The sequence below is a fragment of the Pelodiscus sinensis genome, chromosome 9 (assembly GCF_049634645.1).
Source record: "Pelodiscus sinensis isolate JC-2024 chromosome 9, ASM4963464v1, whole genome shotgun sequence".
In the NCBI taxonomy this organism is placed as follows: Eukaryota; Metazoa; Chordata; order Testudines; family Trionychidae; genus Pelodiscus; species Pelodiscus sinensis.
In genome coordinates this window covers 55,982,931-56,006,882 of record NC_134719.1, presented here as the reverse complement: position 1 = coordinate 56,006,882, position 23,952 = coordinate 55,982,931, and the positions used below count along the sequence as shown (strand labels likewise).

Below are 23,952 nucleotides of genomic sequence, written 5' to 3'. Positions count from 1 at the left end.
TAAAAATTAGGAACTGTATTCTCAGTTCTTTATTTGTTCTAATTAAAAACCAAAACATTAATCTTGTCTCACCTGATATCACAACCATTCTTTTAACTTTACTGGTGCAAAAAGGTATGTTGGATAAAATTTTCAAAAGTGCTTAAGTCACTTAGAAATAGAGCTGAATGGGAAGCTGTTTTGCAGCCCACATAAAAAGTTCAAGATTTCAAAAAATGTTCTCATTCTGCATCAGATCAAATGGATATCTTCCAAAAAGATTTATGAAAAGTGAGAGAGAATTTAATATATTCAACAGCCACTCAGTGTAATATGGAAGACTCAAGCTCAAGTCCCTGCTCTGACTCATAATTAACCAATGAGTTAAGAGTATGCCATAAAAAATTCCGAATATAAAGAAAAATGTCAAATTAAACCCCTCAACATAATATTTGTAGACTGGAGACTTTTTTTAAAATAGGCAACTATGAAAGTTAGGTGAATTTTGAGTTAAACCCAAAAGTACATACTGAACACTCCCAATTAACTAAGCTGTAGAGGATACATCAGTAAAGTTTTAAGTAACATTTCAATAAAATATTAAACATATGAAAAGAGGTGCAGGATACTAATTGCCAATGGTTTCATGAGTTTTGCTATCTCTAATGATCATGTTATTTCTCCAAGTTTGCTCTATCAAGCTTAGATAGCCCAAAGCAAAATTTAAGAAATAAGCTAGCACTGATCACAAAATATTAATTCATTTTTGTTATTCAATGTATGGAAAAGACAAGTATCAATCATGTTTATACCTGCAAGTGTCATTAATACAAAAAGACTTATAAAAAAAAAAGTGTAAATTAGTTCTGTGCCAAATGCCTCTCCAGCCTAGTAAGCAAGGACAACCTGTATTTATTTCACAACTGAGTTATTTTCTGATCCTAGATACAAATAAATTAATGCATAATCTGTCAAAAATAAGGTTCTCGCCTTCTTTATGAAGTAGCTTCCTGAAATATTAACAAAGTTTTGCCTATAGTGTGAGGTGATCTGGATTATAAAACACTTACTCTTGGATAAGGGAGACCACTAGTAGTGTTAAAAGCAGGTAGAAGTTTGTAGCCCAGTTGTTTTGCCATGTGCAGAAGTTCACCACTGTACCACTGCATGTATTCACCTTTCTCTTTCAGCATAATTGCCACAGAGTGCCCACCTAATAGACCTCTAAACACAAGAAAATATGACCACGTGTATTTCACATCATTAAGTCACAGCAATGCAATAAGTTATATTATTTGTGACAAGCACTATATAAACAATTGTGGTGAGTATTTCAGAAGTGCTAAGAACACACAATTCTAATTTGAGTCATTGGAAGCTGTGGTGTACCTTTGGCAGAAAAAAAAAAGTCAAGCATTTAATGGGTAGGGTGATTTTTTTTAACTTGTAGATTACAGACATAAAAAGAGTGTTGATAAGATTAACAATAAATTCTTCCTTACACCATTTCACTAGGGTAGCCAGGTATCCGGTAAAACCACCTCCTATCCGGTAAAACAATTCAGAAAATACCAGACACCTAAAATGACCAGTATTTTCTGATTTTTTCCTGGGCAGGAGGCAAAAATACCAGGTGCTTACCTGGTTCTGCAGGGGAGCAGTCTGGCCAGAAGCAGGAAGACAAGATGGCGGACAGCTGCCAGCAGCTTGTTAGGGCCACAAAGCCTCAAAAGCATTTCTTAAAGGGGCCATGCTGGGGTTTTTTTGGCTTAACTCTCGGGGTCTATTTTCTTTTCCCTCCTCAACAACTTTGGGCTCCCTCTTTCCCCTCCCCCCCAAACAATTTTTTCCCTTTTTTGGGGGGGGGGGTTAGCATTTTTGGTTAAACCATCTGGCAACCCTACATTTTACAGAACATACTGAAGAAGTAGATTATTGAAGAGAACTAGATGACTAACCCTGCACATGGATAAGGCAGAAGTCACTATCTTATAGGTTATCGTGAGCCTAATGAAATGATGTGTACATAAGCCCCAAGTAATCAAATCTTGATTGTCAATTAATTTTATGTGAAAACCTTTTGGAAATGTAGTTAAGTCATTTGAGTTCAGAGGGGCATATTGTTTAGTATCTATAAACAAGGTTGAGGGAACCTGTGAGCAACAAAATGATTCTTTTAAACAAACAGATGCATTGTCTGTGTTCTTAATTCAAGAATGATTATCACATTTCAGAATTATCCCTTAGCCACAGACTTAATATGTTTTGCACTATTTATTACGCAAAAACATAAATAACTAAAACCCACGTGATTGCATAAATTGTACTTTATGAACTAGAGAAATCTGATATAGTGTATATCAAATGTTTGACAACATAATCTTAGCTTTGAGGCTATATTTATGCAAGGAAAATAAGTTTTGAGACACAGGTTGTCGGCCACTATTGAAAAAAAGCTCTTCTGCTGGTATGGACAACTTCATCTGATGGCTATTATCAGTTCCTTCCTAAACATTCAAAAGCTTTGCTATAACAGAAGTTAAATCTGGTGATCCAATAGAACCACCATTCTCAGTATCAGCTGAAGCGGAAATGAAAGCTATGTTTGACAGGACAAAAATTTGAGATCACATCTTAAGTGGAAAATGAAGAAAGCTAGTTACTTACCCAAGGACTCTTATGTTAGTTTCAAATACTGATACAACTATGTCATTATCTAAATTAACATCTTTTATCACATTTTTTACAGCATCTTCAAACTCTTTGGTTTTATTTAACACCTAGAAAAAAAAAATGAACAACTTAAGTTATGTTAGGTTCTGATACTGTGAAAGTGATCAACTTCAAAAAGTGCTAGTAGAGTCATCCAAGTATGATATAAAGTTCAACAAGTTTAAAACAGGACATAAAGATGGCTCAAATTGCTTTCCTGCTTGACCATATTGTAGTCTGATATATTATGTGAATAGCTGTCAATGTTTTTTGCTAGTGACGTATCTGAATGACAAAGAAGTCTTTAACAGAAAATAGTTCATTGAAAATATGTCTGATGGTTACTCACTTTTATTACTTTCTTTCACAACACTGCATTGTAAGTCAGTGTTTTCCTATGAAAGATGGCAGTACCACCATTCTTATTTTCTACCACCTGCATTCTACATTGTGTGAAATCTGGAACTGAACTCCACAGTTCAAATTCATCCCTGCTATTATAGCTGAAAATAAGATAAGTGATTTATGGCCAAATGCACATAAGAATAAGAATGTTCCTAATATTCCCAACCACTTGATTTCTCTGGTCAATCACAGACAAACATCTCCTAGGACTTAAGTCGCAGCAAACGAAATCCTAAATGTTGCCTAAGAAAATAAGAACAGCCATACTGTATCTGACTAGTCAGATCCCAACAGTGTCAGGCCAGGGAGGTCCAACCTGTACTGCGATTGGCAGAATTTACACAGAATGAATGTTCTGTGCAGAATTTCTTTTTTCCCTGCAGTATTGGAATTACAGAGCTGCAGGTGGCCGCTGGTCCTGGTAGAGTCCAGTTCCCCAGCTTGTGACTGGACACTGCTGAATGGAGAGGCAGGTCTCTGAACCGTGGGGTGGCTCTCTCATGGCTGGCCTCTGGTGGTGTGGGTGTCAGGGCTGGGCTGTGTCCCTAAAGCTAAGCTGTGGGAGAGGGGTGTGGAGGTCTAGGCCAGGAGGTGCCCTGCATCTTGTTTTTGGGTGGGAGGTCATGTGGATGCTTGGGTTAGAGGTCTCTGAGGGGGAGAAGCACCTTCTGTCTGAGCTTGGCGGGCACCTAGGTGAGAGGTAGAGAAACATAAGAGTAAACAGGTAATCTTTTTTGTTGTCTGTATTGTTGCTGGCATAGTTACTAGATATTTTGAAAGGAATTACCAAAATAACTGAAACTGGCATGATTAAATATTTTATTAGACAAAATAACACTAAACAGAATTTTGCAGAACTTTAAAATATTGTGAACAGAATTTTTAATTTTTTGATGCAGTCAACAGATTAACATGAGCCTGGCCTACCCACATCACTCAGGGGTGCGAAATACCTACCCCACATCCACAAACAATGAGTTAAGTGGACTGTATCATTTTTGTAAAGAGCACCTGGCATGGACATGGAGTACCTATAGAAGATAGACTGATAGAAGAACATTTCCCTTCAATCTGCACAGGGAGAGTCTGCACTGAAGCAGTGCAGCTGTGCCGCTGCAGCATTTTAAGTATGGATAAGCCCTTACAATTACATTAATAGGGGAAGAAAATGTAGATTATTTTTTTAAAGTTATAACATGTAATAAGAACAAAATAGGCATTCATTTCATTTGGATGAACTACAAGGCTAAGGAACTGATTTAGTATGTTTTTTAAAACAATCTATTCCAAGGGTTCCATTGTTTTCAGGCCTTTACAACAGAATATAGACGATTTTTGATGGAATAAGACTTTACTGGGTTTCCTTACCTAACTTCACATTTCTTTCAAAAGAACAGAATTCTAGATAAATATAGTTACAGTATTCATAGATGCAACATTGCAAAACAGATCAAACGTACCACAAGAGTGTCCAAGGTATCAATCAGTGTCAGTGAAAACCTATGAAATAAAATTTAAACCAGATGTATAATTAAAATTCTGTATATGTTTTTGGTAGAGATTATATTATTTTTAACCCAAAAATCTTAGCAATAATGAGATGCAATCAGATTGCCTGTTGATTAAAAAAATGCTAGCTTTTAATTATGAAGAAGTGTAAATGCTCACAACAATTAAATCCATTATTTTTTGAAGAGACATTTGCGACTCGTCTGACCAGAATGGGAGCAACGTAATAGTTTACACTTATGATGATAGGAGTTGTTTTCACTCGCCCCCCCTCCCCCCGCAGCAACCTTTGAAAACTTTGACATTTAAAATGTTGTGTATTAAACTAGCATAGTGGCCAACAGTCCATTGCTCTGAAGAGCTTATCATGAACCCATATACACCTTTTTCACCCAATGAATTCACAGGTGGCCTTAGATGTGCACTGATGCATCAGCAATTTCTCTTTAAAAATGTGCTATGTAAAATTATTCTAAACTGTTATACCATTTGATGAGGACTGGTCAATTTTTTTTTCTTGACAAAGGCATAACTAACCCATCAGTTAACCTCATTGCAGGAGAGGGAAAAGCGGTTATAGAAATTACTATACACTGTTTTGTTCCCACCCACATTCTCATTTACAGTTTTACACAATTCTGCATTTTTGTTCAACTAGAAACTCAAACAAGCTTTTTGAGTGTGCATCAAGTAAAGTATTAGTAGCAAAATGTGTTAATATTTGCATGTTCATATGAGATGATCACTGCTTCAAATACTAACTTTCCCAAGGCATCATCTACGTCCCCACGACTTGGTTCCTGACCCCGAACCCGTCCACGGCAAGTTAAAGGCATGAGCTCATCAGCTGGGTAGGCATGTTCCTGTAAGAACAAAACCAAAAGATAAAGGAGAGTACAATTCAGTTTAATTAAATCATTGCAACCTGTTGCAAGGGAGCAGAATTGTAGTAAACTTATGAAAATCTAGGTATCTTCTATCAGGATAAATTCAAAATAACACAGCAGCAGCTTCCTCTTCATGGTTAGTGGCTGACAACTGTTAGACCACATAAATATGCCTGCCTGCTAGTACTTTAGTGCAATGCCCCTATCCCCTGTCCCAGAGTAACAAGCGTTTGAGTACTTAATGGCATCTCTGAAATAAATGCTCAACTCAAACACTTGAGGTACATCCTGTGTTTCCTGCAACACAAAGCACAGGAGATTTCATTTCTGAGGTGGATAAGATCTATGCTTTGAATGGAATAGTCTCTCCTCTCCCTCCCTCCCCCCATTAAAGAGAAGATCTACCATCCAACATTAATGGGGGGGCGGGGGGAGAAGAGTGAAAATTAGCCTCATTTTATAGAACAGGGACAAGGAAGATTAAAGGTTAAGGATAACATTTTTTTAAAGTACTTACATTACTTAGGAACCTAAATTTCACTGAAAAAAATCGAAGGGATAGAGACTAAGACACTTCTAAAAACTGGACCTAGATTCTTTGAAAATTTTACCCTATGTAATTTGTTCAAAGTCACAGAATCCGTGAAAATGAGAAAAGAACTAAGTCAGAACACAAAACAAAAAATACAACCAAATGACTAAGCATGCAACACAAAGGAAAACAATTGACTATATAGACAAGAGGAAAGACTGAGACCATGACAAGTTTGGAGTAGTTTTTGAAAATGATAGCCATTTTCCAGATATAAGGGAGGGAAAGAGGGTTTACTTTCCTATGTTCTAGCAAAACAGCTTTACTCTAACACTACTTTGTTGATATTTCTGATTGATAGAAGAGTACAATGTCAATATAGCTCAAGTCAGGTATATTGAATCAAATAGACATACGCTGAAGACAATGAAAATTTTATAAATGATTTCAATGTGAGCAGAAACAAGCCATAAGGCCCTAACTCAGAATTTTGGTAACTGCCAAACTAAAAAGGTACTGAAGTTGGAGAGTCAAAACTGACCTAAGAGTGATACACAAAAATATTTTGCTACTCTCTGGTAAGATTTGATTTTTAAGTTTATTTTTAAAATAGAATTTTGAAAAGCAATTTGCTCCTGGCTTTTTTAAGAAGCACATAAAGTGCTAGATTTTTTCTAAGTACAGTTTGATTCTCTCTAGTCTGGCATACTTGGAGCCTAACTGGTGCTGAACCAGAGAATTTGCTGAACCACAGGAAGTCAATATTGTCTAGCAGCATTACCAAAACTTCCACTATTAACTGGGCTCTTAAAAGACCTTTGGGGGAAATCAGAGCTAAATAATAGCACAGAACACTAAAAGCCACAACAGGTGACTAAAACTTTATGGAACCTTGGGAAACTTAGCCACACCCATGGTAAGTGGACATCCGGCTAACAACATCATGACAGACCACAGATGTTGCTCAACCAGAGCATGTGGGACTTGAGAGGTTTGACCTGTAATCAATATAGGAAAGAATAGGCAAATAAATTATGTACTAGGGCTTGCAAAATTCTATGAATTCACGATGCCATTCTAAAATAAAATAAAGTGCCTTTTCCATAGCAAATTAAATTGTCAGCAGTTTTATTTTTAAACCACTACCAGCATGACACACACAAGGAAATAAAAACATAAATAACTGTTATTTAAGAACAGTGACCTAGGGTTTTTGGAATTTATGAGAATCATCAATGTAATAAGGAAAATACAACTTTACACAGATTAAAAAAATACTTAAAACGAATGTTGTGTAAGGTGTTGATGTCCCAGAAGATGTATAGAATGAGGGAACAATTAGTGATGGAATAGATCTACCTCAGTTCTACTGGGAAACTGTTTGCTCTATTATAGTATCTAATTCTAGTAATAGAGTAGAAAGCTAATGAGTAGTATGATGGATGCAAAACTGCAGCAACTGAATATATGCAGTGGAACACACAGTATTAGGGAAGTAAAATCCTGTTTAAATGGGTAAACACACTGCAGACACTGTTTAACTGGGTGCGGGTGAGGGGCCAGGCTAGAGCAGACCCACCGCAGGCCATTTCCTGCCAGTCCCTATCCTAGGCTGGGCTGCGTGCAGAGGGCTATTCCCGGGTACCAGTTAACCATCAGCCAGTAAGCATTACCTGTTAAGGGAGATGTTTACTGGGTAAACATTTAACCAACTAAATATGTGCTGTGACAGATTAGTGAGACTGTTTATCCACACACAGGAGGAATGGGAAAAAGTATGTGTTGTTCTTCAACTGATGTCCTATTGTTCTTTGAAAACTGTGATCCTATCACCATCTTCTAGTCTTCCTGAGTTCAGCTCCAAGAACCAGGGTATAGCTCTCATTTTGAATATGTTGTAGAATTATCCTGAAAAACTAAAACTATGAAGTAGATGCAAATTCAAAATTAAGAGATCACTAGCTGAAATTATGGAGAGCGCCAATCAAGTAATTTTGAAAAAGCTACTTTCAAAGACAGGCAGAAAAAGGAACATTACTCACAAAAACAAAACAAAAAAATGTTTCTGAAAAATGAGGGAATACAGATTAGTCATCTACATCTACTGAAAGACGGGTTAAGGGTATGGGGCAAAATGCTGTCTTAAGTTATACTCCCTTTGATTCAACTGAGATCAGTGAGGTAAAGAAGAGATATATAAAGCAAAATTTGGCACACAAACTACATGTATGTCTTTAATTTATAAGAATGTGTCTTGATAGCGCAAACAGTCCTGTTTGTCAATATCAGGACAGCAAGTTAAGAACAGCCTTGTTACATTCTACTTATGAAAAATGCAAAATACTGCCAGTGCTGTATGACTAAGATTACTGACCCAAGGGACAAACAACTGGCTTTTCACATGTCCTTCTACAAGAGTATGAGGAAATGCTGCTAGTTATTATACTTGTTGGTAAGGGAATAAAACACTTTCTGCCTTCCCAACTGGCATATGAAAAAGTATAGAAGATATCCTCTTGCACACAAACATGAAATTTGAGCCTAATCCACTCAACATCAAGGCAAAAATGTTAATAGAAATAGAAAATAAAAAACTGTCAGCTCCCTGTCTCAAAAAATGCTGAAAAAAAAAATCAACCCAACCCCCACTTAATTTTCTTGCTATCAGAATCAAAGTTGAAATCTTTTCTTCAAGTTAAACAAACACTAAATGTGACTTGTTTGTTTAATGCTCTAGAATACGTGGCAAGTTAAATATTCTTTTGACATTCATAATTCCAGGATATGTGAAGTCACACTTCCTCTTAACCCAAACCTTAGTCACAACTGTAGAGGTCTCTCATCTTCAAATTTACAGTGATGCAAAGTAAAGCACAAATATCTGACTGAAGGGTTGTGTCCTATGTTAGGCAACATAGGTTATATTATAAAAAGCAATAAAGAGAGCAAAGAAGAGTGAAAGCCAGACATTTTTATGTAGTCAGATTACAATTAAATTGAAATTTCCTCTATCCAAAGACACTTGTTAGTCACACTGTTATGCAATGTAGAAAAGAGTCAATTTCAACAAAAACAACTACTTGACTTAAAAAAAACAGACAGACAATTCTGTATCACTTCATAGTCCGCATAGTTCAACTTTTTTATAAAACAGTCCTCACAATAACTTCTCTTCTGTGCTTTAATATTTTTGTTACTTATAAATGACAAAGACTCTCAGGTGCATACATTCTCTATTTACACATCTAGTTAACTTTTAACCTTTATGGAAGTTAAAAGATTACATCATAATACTGAGACATACAGGCAAGGTTCTCTCAAGGGATACTGGCTTCCCATGTGTGAGCAGGTGCAACTTATGAAATAAAGATCTGTGCTGTTACAAATGCTGCCCAGCAGACAAAATACAGTGATGAAAACAAAATGTTTTTGTTAAAAGTGTATTCTTTACTAGATTAATGTATTGTAAGAATAATGTGTAGAAAGGGCCTGATCTACCTTATCACTTTTGTCAGTATAGCATATCGTTTACTGGTTTGGAAAAAACCTTAAATCTTCTTAGATTTTCAAATGTGTATTTAGCAGGATCACCTGTCCCCCTAAAATGTTTCTCATTACAGTGTACTTTTAATATTGTATTCTTATCAATGACTTATTTTAAATACAGATATTCTACTGTTGAAATAGCTTGGTCCTATTCCAGAGTAAAAATTAATAAATAGGATATAACAAGATTGCCTAAACAGAGCAGTCTCATGTCCAACATGTAAAGACAACTGAAAGAGACCTAAAACTATTTTGACAACATTAAATTACAACTCATACACATTGTGTAAAGAGTCACAATTGTGGATCCCATAATTATATTACAACTACCTATTTAGCACCAGGGTATGCAGTATGGGCCTGATGCTACAGTTCTGTTTAACTGAAATGGAACTTTTGTGAGCAGAGGCTGCATGATCTACAATAAATGTATCTATCACAAGGCAAATATGAGGTTACATAATTGATTACACTTTGTGGGCCTAATGTTTAAAGTTATCTGCAGGACTATATATACATTTTTTTATATAATATTCACCAGCACTAACACAATATTATTTATGTTCACTAGAATTTTATAACACTTTAAGTGTTCTTGGTCTGTAGGTTTTTTGCAATTTTTTGTTCAGAGGTCTCACACCACCAAATAAGTCAAGTGAACACTGTTCCTGATATGGTGGGAAATCTATAAGAGGAGACTTCAAGCAGGTTTATGTAGTAAGGTTCGATCCTGCAATCAGAAACTTCCAGCTTCACCTGTAAAGAGACCCATTAGCTTTTAGCTTCCAAGGCCATCCATAAGAATCCAACTGAAAAAAAAAAAAATCAGACCTTAAGGCTGTATTGCAATCTCTGCTTCCCTCTAAAATGTTTGTATCCCATAACTTAACAATTACCTTCATAAATACTTAAATTCTAAGGGTATGTCTACACATCAAAGTTAATTTGAAATAACAGCCATTATTTCGAATTAACTTTCCTAGCGTCTCTACAGGCAAACCGCTATTTCGAAATAAAATCGAAATAGCAGGGCACTTATTTCGAATTTGGTAAACCTCATTCTACAAGGAATAATGCCAAATTCGAAATAGCTAATTTGGAATAAGCGCTGTGTAGACGTTTATTCCAAAAGAGGGGGCCTCCAGCCCTTCCCAGTTTCCCCTGGTGGCCACTCTGGGCCAAACCAGGAAAACTCTACTCCTCTCCCCCAGGCCTGGAGCCCTTAAAGGGGTAGACTCTGGCCACACTGTATGCCAGAGCCAGGCCTGCCAGCAGTCGCTACCCCTCACCTAGTGGCCAGAGAATGAGCAGGGCAGCCAGTTCCAGCCAGCTGTCCCCCGCCCAGTCCCCCAGCTCCCAGGAACCAGCCAGGAGCCAGAGTCAGCAGGTGCCTTCCTGGACTAGTGTGGAGATCATGGACCTCATTGAGGGTGGGGGGGGGGGGGAAGGAAAGGCCTCCAACGTCCATGATCTCCGCACTACATGGAGGAACGCCGCCGTCTACCGACGCACAGCTGGCACCCTGGCCAACAAAGGCCACATGTGCACAAAAGAACAGGTGCGCATGAACATTAAGGAGCTGCGGCAGGTGTACGCCAGGGCCACTCAGGGCAGCTCCTCCGCAGGAGAAGATACCTGCCCGCAGGACCCTGACCAGGGCACAGAGGAGGAGCCACCACAGAGGGTGTCACATCAGCCGTACCCCCAAGTTGTCCCAGCAGTGGAGTCACTAGGGTCATTCGGGGAAGCCACATCATGTAAGTGCCATCACTTCTGCGCCGCCCCTCCCCCCCCGGAAGGGGAAAGAGACATGGGACTGCACGTGTGTGCCTTGCTTACCACGGATCACGCAGCAACCTCTGCATGTGTGAGCATGTGCTGTGCCACCCCTGGGCAGGTGGCTCCAGCTGCGTGCCACACAGGGGCTGTGGCCTGATCACACACATGTGTGTCTAAGAGACATGACATGCTCCTGACCCCGGGGCGGAACACCCTCCCTTCACAAGCCCCCTCTACACAGAGGTAAGGGACATCTCCCGCCAACCTCGGCCACACTATACACAGCACAGGGGCATGGGTGCGGTCCTGGGGCAGCTCCCACTCCCGGGGATAGCCGGACATTCCAACCACGGCCTCTGTGTAAGGACAACGGCTCTGACAGTGCAGGGCACAGCCATCCTCGCCTCGCAGAGGGGGGCTGGGCTTCACCCATTGTGTCCCCAGGGAGAACTGACCATTTCTCTTCTTTCTCCACAGCCGCACCAGCTGCATGTGCGGGGTGCACCCCGCCCGAGACATTCTCCCGCACTTGAGGGCTCAGCAGGTCCACCGCAACACTGCAGGGGTACCAAGACCAGCATCTGGGGGCCCTGCAAGCCCTGCACCGCCCCGCACCGCCCCATGGAGCAGTGAGAGCAGGACGAACAGGAGTTCCAGCAGGAGCTGCTTGCCCAGGATCGTGCCATCTGTGCCTATCTGCAGACCCTGGTGCAGAGTGTGCTGCCTCGTGCCGCTCCAGCACCTGCTCCCACTCCTCCTTCTCCCCCTCCTGCCTCTCCCTCCTCAATCTGCACACCCTCCTCCCCATTCCCCCAGGGACGCCAAAGCCCCCGCAACCAGAGTGCTAGGAGACAGTTGGCTGGCCCAGCAAGATCCCCCACCCTGAGCTTCCCCCTTCCAGTTTCCCCCTCCCCTCTCCCACCCTGTCTCCTCCCCTCCCCCACCTCCTTTCCCCAGTCTCCCCAGAGTTTCATACGCCACCACCCCTCGTTTTGTTAAATAAACAGTTTATATTTTTGAAAATACGTGTATTTTATTTGACATCAGGAAGGGAGGCTAGGGAAGAGTAAGTGGAAGGACATGAGGGAGGAATGAGGCGCAAGCCTCCAATGGGGCAAACCAGAGAGGCTCTTAGTGCTCCTCGAGGTGGAATCACTCCCGCAGGGCCTCCTGGATACTGACAGCCCCCCCATGGGCAACCTGGATGGCAGCTTACAGAAAGTGCAGCCAGGCTTGCAGTCCAAGAGAAGCACCAGAGTGCCCAGGGGCAGCTCTGACTCCATGCTCCAGACATAGGCATGCGCACGGGGTGTGCCCAGGCACACCCTAATGTCTTGGGCCAGCTACAAGGGGGATTTGTGATGGGGACAGCACAGCCCCTCATTTTAAATTCCCCACAGCCATCTACAGGGCACTGTAGGGCAGAGAGAGTGCATGCGCAGCATCCTCAAACGCCGCATAACAGGTGAGAGGGGAGACACCTGGGCATGGCGTGATGTCACGTCTGGGACCTTAAAACCGCGCTGCCCAGCTCCAGAGGCAGCTGGGGCCCAACTACACACACCGGCCAGAGCCATTTTTGCAGCCCAGGCCCCCACCCCATTCCAGCAGCAGCACCACATGGCCCCCCCAGGGGCATCCCCGCCCGGCCCGGCAGCACCATGCAGCCCCCCCCCCCCGAGGACAACCCCGCCTGGCCCAACAGCACTGCGCAGCCCACCCCCCCGGGGACGCCCCAGGCTATGGCCTGGCCGGCCTGTAGTTTGGGCCGACTCTCACTCCAGCCCCGCAAGCTGGAAGGCAGAAGCCAAAGGTAAGGTAAGGGAGGGGAAGGGGGAAAAAAATAAGGGAGGGGAAGGGGAGGAAAATAAGAGGAAGGAGTGGAAGAGGGAGGGGGGAGCAGGTCAGGAGAAGAAAGGGGAAGGCACCAAGGGACAGGGTAGAGGAGACAAATGCCACGGGGCCAAGTGGAGACAATGAGGAAAAGGGTAGGAGGGGAGGTATCAGTGGGAGGGGGGACAGGGTGATGCTGGGAGAGGAGAGTGTATGGGTATTGGGGGTTAGAAGGGAGAGAGGAGGTTCTGGGAGAAGGCTTGAAAAAAAGAGATGGGCATGAGAAAGGCAGGGATGGAGCAAGTCATGTGAGGGCACAGGGGCATGAGGGGTCTGGGGGCAGAGGGTGGTGAGGGGGAAGGCATCAGGGAAAAAGAGGGCAAAGGGGGCACGGACAGTGAGGGAAGGGGGAGGCACCAGAGGGTGCAGGGCTAAGGGAAGGTGCAGGTGCCAGGGGATTCTGGGGGTAAAGCAGAAGGGCAGAGACCTGCAGAGGAGGGACCAGCACCAGAGGAGAGCGGCAGGGCAGGTGTGTAGAGGGAGGTGTTAGGAGAGAGGATGAGGAGGGGTAACTCACATGATCAGAGTGCGGCTACTGGAGGAGTGGGCACAGGGGGGAGAGAAGGGCTGGGGGAGGGAGGCAGGTCTCAGGAAGGCTGAGGGCAGTGAGAAGGGCAGGAGTCAGGACAGCAGAGGAGGGTGAGGGGTTGGGGGGCAGCAGGCACCAGGGGAGCTGATGGAGCAAGCAGAGGAGACATGGCAGCAGAGGGAAAAGGTAGAGGTTTGAGATATGTATTATTAACTTGGGTGCCACATCCAAACAAGCTACATTAACTCAGTACTGGTGCACAACACAAAATTAATTCTGCTCATGGGAGGAAACTCTTAAAGGGAACACTTCCCCCAGCCTCTCCGCCCCCCAGTTAATGTCACTCACGCTGGTTTAATGCAATTGCAGGATAGCTGCGTGAGGGGGGGGTTGGTGGGGCCAAATTAATCCCTAAAGGTAGGAGGATGGTGGGAAAAGTCCGGGGGGAAAGGGGAGGGGTTTACATTACATCTTTTACTTCTGGTCATGTGTCCATCTTGCCCTGAGAATGTTACCTCCAGAGGTGTGGCCAATGAGGCTTACCTAAAAAATTCTTTGGGTGCACACCCTAATGAAATGTGCTGCGCACGCCTATGGCTGCAGAGTGATGTGGTGTCCCAAGTGAGGGCAACCAGAGCACACCAAGAGAAAATTCTTTGCTGTCTCTCATCGATGTAAACAAGCAAGCAGGGAAACCTGAGAACTGGCTGTCTGGGGGGGGAGGGCAGCTTTAAGCACAGACCTCAGATAGCCTCAGGCAGCAGCCCCAGACAGCGCTGGAACTGGTTCCGGCCAGCCTTAAATGCGATTCAGAGTCCACTCAGTGTGAACGTGCTATTTTGAAATGCATTTTGTGTGTAGACACGTTATTTCGAAATGAGTTATTTCAAATTAACTATTTCAAAATAAGGTATTTTGAAATAAGCTATTTTGAATTAACTATTTCAAAATAAGATATTTTGAAATAACACTGTAGTGTAGACATACCCTTAGAGGCTACTGCATTTCAGATCTAGAGAGGGAAATATCAAGCACAGGTTAAATAATCGGTCAGAATTCCTAGCTACCTGTGATCAGATATAACTACCTCCACATTCATGTTTCACATTTGCAATGAGACATTTCAAGAAAAAATTATATTAGCTACACATACAAACTTCAACTTTCCCCAAGAGTTTCAGCATATTTTTTTTTAATCTTTCAGGTTGATAACAAAATTACGGACAAATGCAACACAAATGTTAATTAATGTGGAAGCATAATTGAAGAAAAAGATTTTACTTACCATGTAATTGCTATAAGCATGATCAAACATTTCCAACACTTGATTCCTAAGAAAAGGAACACGAAAAAATTGCTGAATTATCAATTTAATATTTCCTCTTCTACTTGTCAAACTTTAACACAATATAAGTATTATATAGTTTAATTTCTGGAGATTAATAACCGATGCCCTTCAGTTCATCTGTGGAACTTTGCCCAAGTAAAGCTAATGAAGTAGAACAACCAATGGCAAGATATTTTATGGTCTGTTTAGACCTCATGAAAGAGTGGAATGTAACATTATCTAAAGCTAATCCGAAAGTAGCAGGTGGTGCGCAAACTAATTCTGAACAGGCCAGTCCCATGATACCAGTGCTACTCCAGTCCTGGGCCTTCTTCTGAATAAAATGTGTTATGTCCCTAAATTTATTGCGCAAGGATTTGTTCCTGGGAGCACTCCATTTGCAAAGAGAAAAGACCTTCCAATCATAAACACAATTTTCCAGTGCAATATAGTTTTGTTTTGTTTTTTAAAATCACAAGTATTATACTCAACAGATGAAACAGGTTACTAGATACTCTACATTTTCTTCATGGGCAAATTCTCCCAATTCAGTGAGTTTTCCTCACTGCAAAAAGGAAAACTCCCTCTGAAGTTAATGTGAAATTAAGCATTTTACATTCCAAGATGCCAAGGACAAAGTCCTATTTTCCCCCTGCAGTAGTTGGTGTTATCCACTTATTACTGCCATTTGTCTGCACTTAAAAGTTTAAACCACAGCTGCAGCAGCACTTTAAACTTAAAGTATGGCCATGGCACATGCACTAGGAGAGAGCCCATCCAGTGCAATATATAAACCACTTCCATGAGGGAAGTAGCTAACATCTGAGTCACACTAGCACTTTACAGCACTAACTTGCTGTGCTGGGCGGTGGGAGAGTGTTTTTTTTAACCCCCCCCCCCCCTCAAAGCCAGAAACTTACCCCTTCCCTCAGTAAAGTGCCAATGTACAGCTAGCCTAAGAGCCCAGGAGTTTATATCCCTAACTTTGCTAAATGCTAAAAAATGTTCATAATGAAGACAATGAATTTCTAGCTTATTTACAATAACCACAAACATTAACAACCCTTTTTGTCCTATGACTATAGGGATGTAAACAGGCCACTTCACCTTGAATGGTCTCTTAGATTAGAATAGTGCTAACTGCTTGATCTTGTATTTAGCTGTGACACCTTGAGTTTCTTTCCTAGACCTGAAGAAGAGCTCTGTGTAGTTGGAAATATGGGTGTAATAGCGTAGTCAATTAATCAATTAACTGATAAGCAAAAGCTTTTTGGTTAATGCGATAGACTACATGCATTTCCCCCCTGCCTGCCTTGACGGTAAATTTTTTGTAACAGGTTGGTCAGTAGCTCAGCTCAGTCCTGGATTGCACCAGGTCCAGGACCTACTCCTGCAGCAGCTCTGCATTTAAAGTATATTAGGAGCCAGACAGGCAGGCAGCCCAGCTCAGTCCCTGCTCATGCCATGTCTGGGAGTTCAGAACCCACCCTGGAACAAGGGCTGCTGCCACCCCACACTGCTGCCTCTGTATCAGAGGCAGCAGCGTGGGGTGACAGGCAGTGGGTCCATGAGGGGAGTTGTTTTTTAAACTGGCTCCCCTTGCGGACCAGCTCTTGCCTGACATCCCACGTTGCTGCCCCTGATACAGAGACAGCAGCACGGAGTGGCAGGGGACTCCTCGGAAGTGGGGCCAGAGCACAGTGGCTGCCGACCCCAGCCCCAGGGCCTATAGAATACTCAAGTAACCAATAAACAATTAACCAATATTTAAAATCCCTAGATGGAAACAGTTGTCTTTTCATCAACAGAAGCTAGTTCAATAAAAGTTATTAACTCACTCACTTTGTCTATCTGAAAGCCAGTAAAGAGGCACACTCCTCACTCAGTGAAACCCCACAACACAGTTCTGTGTTCCTTCTGTGATAATTGGTATCATCAACACCCAAATCTATTTTACATGTCAGTGGAATCAAAAGCTACCTCTGTATCATATTTTCCCTCAATTAAAATTTTGCTAAGGAAAGAAAAAGTGGTTTTAATATTATGTACAGGCAGTCCCCGAGTTACGCGGATCCGACTTATGTCGGATCCGCAGTTACAAACGGGGCCGTTCCTCTCCCTGGTCTCCAGCAGACCAGGGAGAGGAAGCAAAGCGGCGGAACACGTGGGCAGCGGACAGGGCTGTCCGCTGCCCACGCGCTCCGAGGTTTGGCTCTGCTTTGCCCGCCCCCCCCGTCCCCCTGGTCTGCATACCGGGGGGGGGGGGGGCAAAGCAGAGCCAAGCCGCGGAGCGCCCGGCCAACTGACAGCCCAGACGCGTCTGGGCTGTCAGCTGATCGCGCGCTCCGCGGCTTGGCTCTGCTTCGCTCTGCTTTGCCCCCCCCCCCCCCCCGGGTCTGCAGACCAGGGGGACGGGAGGGGGGGGGCAAAGCAGAGCCAAGCAGAGCCAAGCCGCGGAGCGCGCGGTCAGCTGACAGCTGTCAGCTGGCCGCGTCCTCCGCGGCTTGGCTCTGCTTTGCCTCCCCCCCCTTCCCCCTGGTCTGCAGACCAGGGGAACGGGGGGGGGGGGGGGGGGCGCAAAGCAGAGCAAAGCCGCGGAGCACGTGGGCAGTGGACAGCCCAGACGCGTCTGGGCTGCCCGCGTGTTCCGCCGCTTTGATCCCCGTCCCCCTGGTCTGCAGACCAGGGGGACGGGGAACAAAGCAGAGCAAAGCCACGGAGCCCGAGCTGTCTGGGCTGTCCCACTGCCCCCGTGCTCCATGGCTTTGCTCCGGACACCTGTGGTACAGCAGCTGGGGCGCTGTCAGTTGGTCCCGTAGCGCCGCTCTGGCCGCTACCGGACCAACCGGGCAGCATCCCAGCTGTTCTGCCCCAGGCGTCCTGATTCAGCCACTGCTGGTCAGATTCAGCAGCGGCTGAATCAGGACGCCTGGGGCAGAGCAGCTTGGCTGCTGCTGGGTTGGTCCAGTAGCGCCGAGGAGCGGCCGTGCTACTGGACCAACCCAGCAGCACCCCAGCTGCTCTGCCCCAGGTGTCCCCAAGTCAGCCGCTGCTGAAACTGACCAGTGGCTGACTACAGGAAGCCCCTGCCCCGGGCTTCCTGGAATCAGCCGCTGATCAGTTTCAGCAGCAGCTGACTTGGGGATGCCTGGGGTTCTTAAGTTGAATCTGTATGTAAGTCAGAACTGGCGTCCAGATTCAGCCGCTGTTGAAACTGATCAGTTTCAGCAGCGGCTGAATCTGGACGCCAGTTCCGACTTACATACAGATTCAACTTAAGAACAAACTTACAGTCCCTATCTTGTACGTAACCCGGGGACTGCCTGTATATGTTTGTAATGTCTAAATACAGTTCTGCCTGTACTGACAGATCCTACCTCACCAATTCATCAGATGGCACGCAGAATATAACAAGTTAAACAATGTCCCTAAAAACGTAAACAGGCCAGGAAAAGGAGTCTAAACCACTTGGGTAGCCATGTTAGCAACATATAACTGCAAGTATTGCTTTGAGAACTTTCTATGAAAGATCCAATAAGGACACATCATAATTAAATAAAGTCTCTTATCTAATGTTCAAGTAACTCCATAATGGAACCTCTAATGAAGTTTCACAACACCTTTGTGAAATATTACTTTCTTCCTTTTACAGAAGATTACAGTAGGCATGAAAGAGGTACTGAAATTATCAAGGTGACAACGTGGCAATCGTGATCAGAATGCAGAAATGCCTTTAAAAAATCCTACTCTATGCACTGTAATACATACCTCATCACTGACCTACTCATTATCCTCTACCTATAAAAAGAGTTTTAAGAATAATTAGCAAATCTATTATGTATTTGAGAGAGTTAGTCTGAGTGCGCATTTGTTTGTCTGTTCAAGAACTCCTCCTAAACGATAAGAGCAAGACCCACCAAATTTGGTATTCAGCTGCTTCTTGTCGTAATTTAAACTTAGCTGTTCCAGGAAAACGGGATGTGCCTAGAATGGGATTATTTCTGATAAAAGGGAAAGGGAAGACTCTGCTACATAATGACCACATGGAGGCAACAAGGGGATATGGGATGAAGAGCAGATAGTTATACTGTACAGTGACCATAAGGGGGCATCAGGGGCCAGAGATGGGTACAGTAGTTTTCTGTATTCCTCACTATGCCTGGGGAGAGCAAGGGGCAGATGAACCTGGACCTGCCCCAACCAGGAGACATGCACTCCTTCCCTCCCCGGCCCATAGGAGCTGCAGCAGCTATGGAGAGGACTGGGGTAGTCCTCTGTTCCTGGAGCAGCCTGAACTTTGAAGTTCTCCTCCCCTACCCCATCCCGGAGCAACGATTTAAATGAAGAAAAATGAATTGAGTGAAGGACCCCAAGCAATGCTGGGTACATCTTCTAGTTAGATATAAATGCAACTTGGGATCCCTAAGCAATTTGTTTTATTGCTCACAGTGACTGAGCAGGGATGCATCTCAACTCTTATCAGTATGAAAGATCTTATCATTACTCTAAACCTTGACTTGTTCCAGAAACACTGCCATCATTAGACCAATACCTGAAGACCTATTGGGCATGGCTTTGACCTTTGACTGTTACCCACAGCTACGTACAATCCCTGACACTGCAATCTACATGAGCACACAGTGTCAAATGCCGGCGGGACATGACGACCTGACAGTGAGGCAGATGTGACTGGGGCTGTCATACCAAAAAGACAGGTGTCCAAGGTCATCAAAGCGCGTCTCCGAGGAGCGAGCCACCACGCTCAGATTTAGCCAAGCCTGGGAACGTCACGTAGGTCGGTGGCTAATGGTGCTGGCGACCAGCGCGATGCGGACGAGAGCCGTGCATGGGCGGAGGGGGGCTCGGCCACACCCCGGTAGAAGCAGGGGGGCAGCCAGGCGGCCCCATAGGGCTGCGCTCCCCGTCCCCACCCGGGGAGAGGTGGCGGCCGCGAAGTCCGCGCCCCTTGCACGGGGCCAGAGGCTGAGCTCCGGCAGAGCGAGCTGACAGCCGGGGGCAGTGGCAAGGCAGCCCCAGACCCGGGCGTGCCATAGCCCGCTCCCGCCCGCCCCAAGGGTGAGCGCGCACCACCCGCCCCGCCCGGGCCTCCCCGCTTACCCGAGCCGGCGCTTCTCCTCCCTGCTCATGGCTCCCGCGCCCGGGGCGGCTGCCAGCATCGACGAGGCGGAGAGAAGGCCCAAGGCCAGCAGCTTCCATCCCCCGCAGCGGGCTGCGGGGTCCCCGCTCCTCCCGGCCCCACCCGCAGCCCCGCTCATGGCAGCAGCTGCCCGCCGCCTCGCTAGGCCCGGCTCAGCCTCAGCCCCATCCTCGCCGCCCGCCCCTCTCGCTGGCGGCGCCTGCTGCGGCTGCCGCTCTCCCCGCCGCCGCCGACGCGAAAACGGAAGGGAACTGCCCTCCGCTTTCCTGTGGCGTAGCCAAGGAAACAGTCTCCTCCCGCGGCTTCCGGGTTCAACACATCACGTGGCGCCGCGGTGGACCAATCGGAGCAAAAGGGGCTGGGTTCGGCTTGTGCCACGTGATTCCGGTATAAGACTTGAGTGGAGTGAGACGTGGACAAAAGGAGGGGTCAGCGCCTGTCGAGGCAAGCATAGTTACAGGCTGGGGACCCAACCGGTTAAGTAGTAGTTCTGCAGAAAAGGACCTGGGGGTTACAGTGGATGAGAAGTTAGATATGAGTCAACAGTGTGCCCTTGTAGCCAAGAAAGCTAATGGCATATTAGGATGCATTAAGAGGAGCATTGCCAGCAGATCCAGAGATGTCATTATTCCCCTTTATTCGGCTTTGGTGAGGCCACATCTGGAGTACTGTGTCCAGTTCTGGGCCCCCCACTACAAAAAGGATGCGGACGCATTGGAGAGGGTCCAGCGGAGGGCAACCAAAATGATTAGGGGTCTGGAGCATATGACCTACGAGGAGAGGCTGAGGGACTTGGGTCTGTTTAGTCTGCAGAAGCGAAGAGTGAGGGGGGACTTGATAGCAGCCTTCAACTTCCTGAAGGGAGGTTCCAAAGAGGATGGAGAGAGGCTGTTCTCAGTAGTGACAGATGGCAGAACAAGGAGCAATGGTCTCAAGTTGTGGTGGGAGAGGTCCAGATTGGATATTAGGAAAAACTATTTTACTAGGAGGGTAGTGAAGCATTGGAATGGGTTACCTAGGGAAGTAGTGGAGTCTCCATCCCTAGAGGTGTTTAAGTCTCGGCTTGACAAAGCCCTGGCCGGGTTGATTTAGATGGGATTGGTCCTGCCTAGAGCGGAGGGCTGGACTTGACGACCTTCTGAGGTCTCTTCCAGTTCTGATTCTATGATAAGGGGATGGTTGGATGAAATAACATGATCTTGGTAACTAATTGACCATTCATTTCCAGTTGGAAATAGGTCAATGGAGGGATGATAGGAGTTGCTATAGGGAACTTTCTGGGTGGCTGGCTGGTGAGTCTTGCCCACATGCTCAGGGTTTAGCTGATCGCCATATTTGGGGTCAGGAAGGAATTTTCCTCCAGGGTAGATTGGCAGAGGCCCTGGAGGTTTTTCGCCTTCCTCTGTAGCATTGGGCACAGATCACAGCTGAAGGACTCTCTGCATGTTGGGGCCTTCAAAGTATTGGAAGGCTTCAATATCTGAGACATAGGTGAGAGGATTATTCTAAGAGGGGTGGGCGAGATTCTGTGGCCTGCACTGTGCAGGGGGTCAGACTAGATGATCATAATGGTCCCTTCTGACCTTAAAGTCTATGAGTCTATGAGTCTATGAGGCAGATGGCGTGCGGAGGACTACAAGTTCCATCATGCAACGCTCCAGCTCGGACCGGCTGCTAAGATCTAGGGGGAGCACGGCCTTCTGGGAGCTGTAGTCTGAATTGGTCTGAGCCGGCTGGCTGCTCGGGGAGCCTTGCGCACTGGAACCTGTCGTTTTTGAGTTGTCCTGACCGAGCGTTCTGTAAAGGGCCCTACTTCTAGGCAGTCAGGGTGGCTGCAGTGCTACCCTCCAGTGCAGGAGTGGGGGAAGCTGTTCTGCTGGGCTCTGACCCCCATTGCTCCTGCTGCCTGTCACAAGGTCCTCAGCCCGCACAGGAGCCCAGACTGCCTAAGGGAAAGAGTTCCCAGCGGTCACAACTTGGCAGCAGTCCGGGGCTACATGGTTTCGCTGAAAGCTCCAGGTGCTGAACTCATACGAGTTTGTGAGAAAAGCAGCTTTAATGCAAACAAAACGTTTGCAGCATTCACCACAACGCCTCACATTAGCATCTGCATGTAGCTCCTCAAGCCCATAATTTAAAAGGCACATACATACCTCACGCCCAATTCCCCTCCGTGCCCCTAACAAAGAAATTCATGATTTCTGAGCCCTGACTTTTTTTAACCTTAAGCCTGATGCATTAATACAACAGTGAAGAAGGTCTTATACGGTTTTGCTGAATTTTCTTGAAATCTTGATGAACTCTGTGTCCAGCATTAACACTGAGACCTTGTGGAAATCACTGCTCCCTTGACTCAGTTGAGCCAACTTTCAAAGCGTGAAATAGATGCTAAGCATTATAATCTACATACTGAGGTCTGCCAATGGGAAAGAGAAAAGAACAATTACCCCAGGCACTTTAAATCGCCACCAGAGCCTCACACTTCACACTCCAGGCAGCACCGAATGGCTGGTAGGTGGAGGAGAAGCAGGCTAGCTCCATCTCCACCCCTTCTGCTGAGGCCCTGACCTTTCTGGGAATGCAGTGCAGTGTTAGGACAAATGCTCAGGCATTTCATGAGCATTATATATATACATATTTACTAGAAATTTTGCTTGTGGGTAGGATCAATTTTGCTCTGTGGGGCCTGGCAATTCTGTTGGCCTCCCTGTAAATCTCAATAGTCACATGGTGGCTATTGTAAGTTGATCACCATTAAGGAATGAAAATAAGAGAAAACTACATGAAAAAGGATATTTTATTTTAAGGGATGTTTTAGGGAAACTCTATTTCCCTTAGAACAGCATATATTTTTTCTCACGAGTGTATATTTCTACTGCACTGAAGTATACATAAACTTCAATGTAATGTTTAAAATGGCATTTATGATCAATTTCAATACACTTTCAATCAATCCATAATACCCTTTTACATATAATTGATACTAATTTAATTTGAAGCTCAGCCTTAACCAAAAAATACGTAGCAGTTTCTGCAATCTGTCCAAGCCTGTTTACATAAGGAAAATATTGTTTCCACTGTTGTATTTTAAGGTAAGACTGGACATATAAATTCCATCAGTTTTAAGAAATTGGGAGAAAGATGAGCTGGATACCACGTTTCAAAGCTCCACCTCTTCCATTACATAAAGTACTCACTATACCTTCCTTGCAATAAAGAATACTGGTGCTCATATATGACAAGCTTTTTCTCTTTACTTAGCCATTAATGAATCATACCTTTCCCCAAATTTTCTAAATTCTTCCTAGCATTTCCTTACTTAGGTTACAAATGCATATACAAATAGTTTTTAAAAATGCAAAAACAGAGGCCTGATTGGGAAAACTTCTGAATATTTCTCTCTATATATTTACAAAAGGGACAACAGAGTGACATGATCACATTACTCTGTGTCCCAAAGCCCCTCCTTCCCTCTGGGGAAAGAGCATGCGGGTCACATTTTGGATGTGCAATTCAGTGCAGTGTTAGGACACCACAAAGGAGAACCTTTTGTTTAAAGGACTAGGTTCCTTCAGGTTGATTTCTAAGCTGAATACATGCTTCAATCACTAGTTAAGTGCTGCTCTACAAAGCCTTCCCTTACTCATGTGACATATCTATGAAATAAGGGAGGTAAGACATTCAGACTTTTGTGAC

The 23,952-nt window shown here is 44.7% G+C and overlaps 1 protein-coding gene across 2 annotated transcripts in view; it reads right to left on the bottom strand.

The window, feature by feature from the left end:
• Positions 1-20,530, bottom strand: part of EDEM3 (ER degradation enhancing alpha-mannosidase like protein 3) — a 46,063-nt gene extending 25,533 nt beyond the window's left edge. For both annotated transcript variants that reach the window (XM_075936767.1, XM_075936768.1), the window contains exons 1-6: positions 20,217-20,530; positions 15,057-15,102; positions 5,368-5,468; positions 4,557-4,596; positions 2,647-2,759; positions 1,050-1,203 (exon numbers count right to left, since the gene is read on the bottom strand). In XM_075936767.1, the coding sequence (XP_075792882.1) occupies positions 1,050-1,203; positions 2,647-2,759; positions 4,557-4,596; positions 5,368-5,468; positions 15,057-15,102; positions 20,217-20,374 (612 nt within the window). In that variant the 5' untranslated portion in view covers positions 20,375-20,530. The remainder of the gene's footprint in view (positions 1-1,049; positions 1,204-2,646; positions 2,760-4,556; positions 4,597-5,367; positions 5,469-15,056; positions 15,103-20,216) is intronic.
• Positions 20,531-23,952: the final 3,422 nt, after the last annotated feature.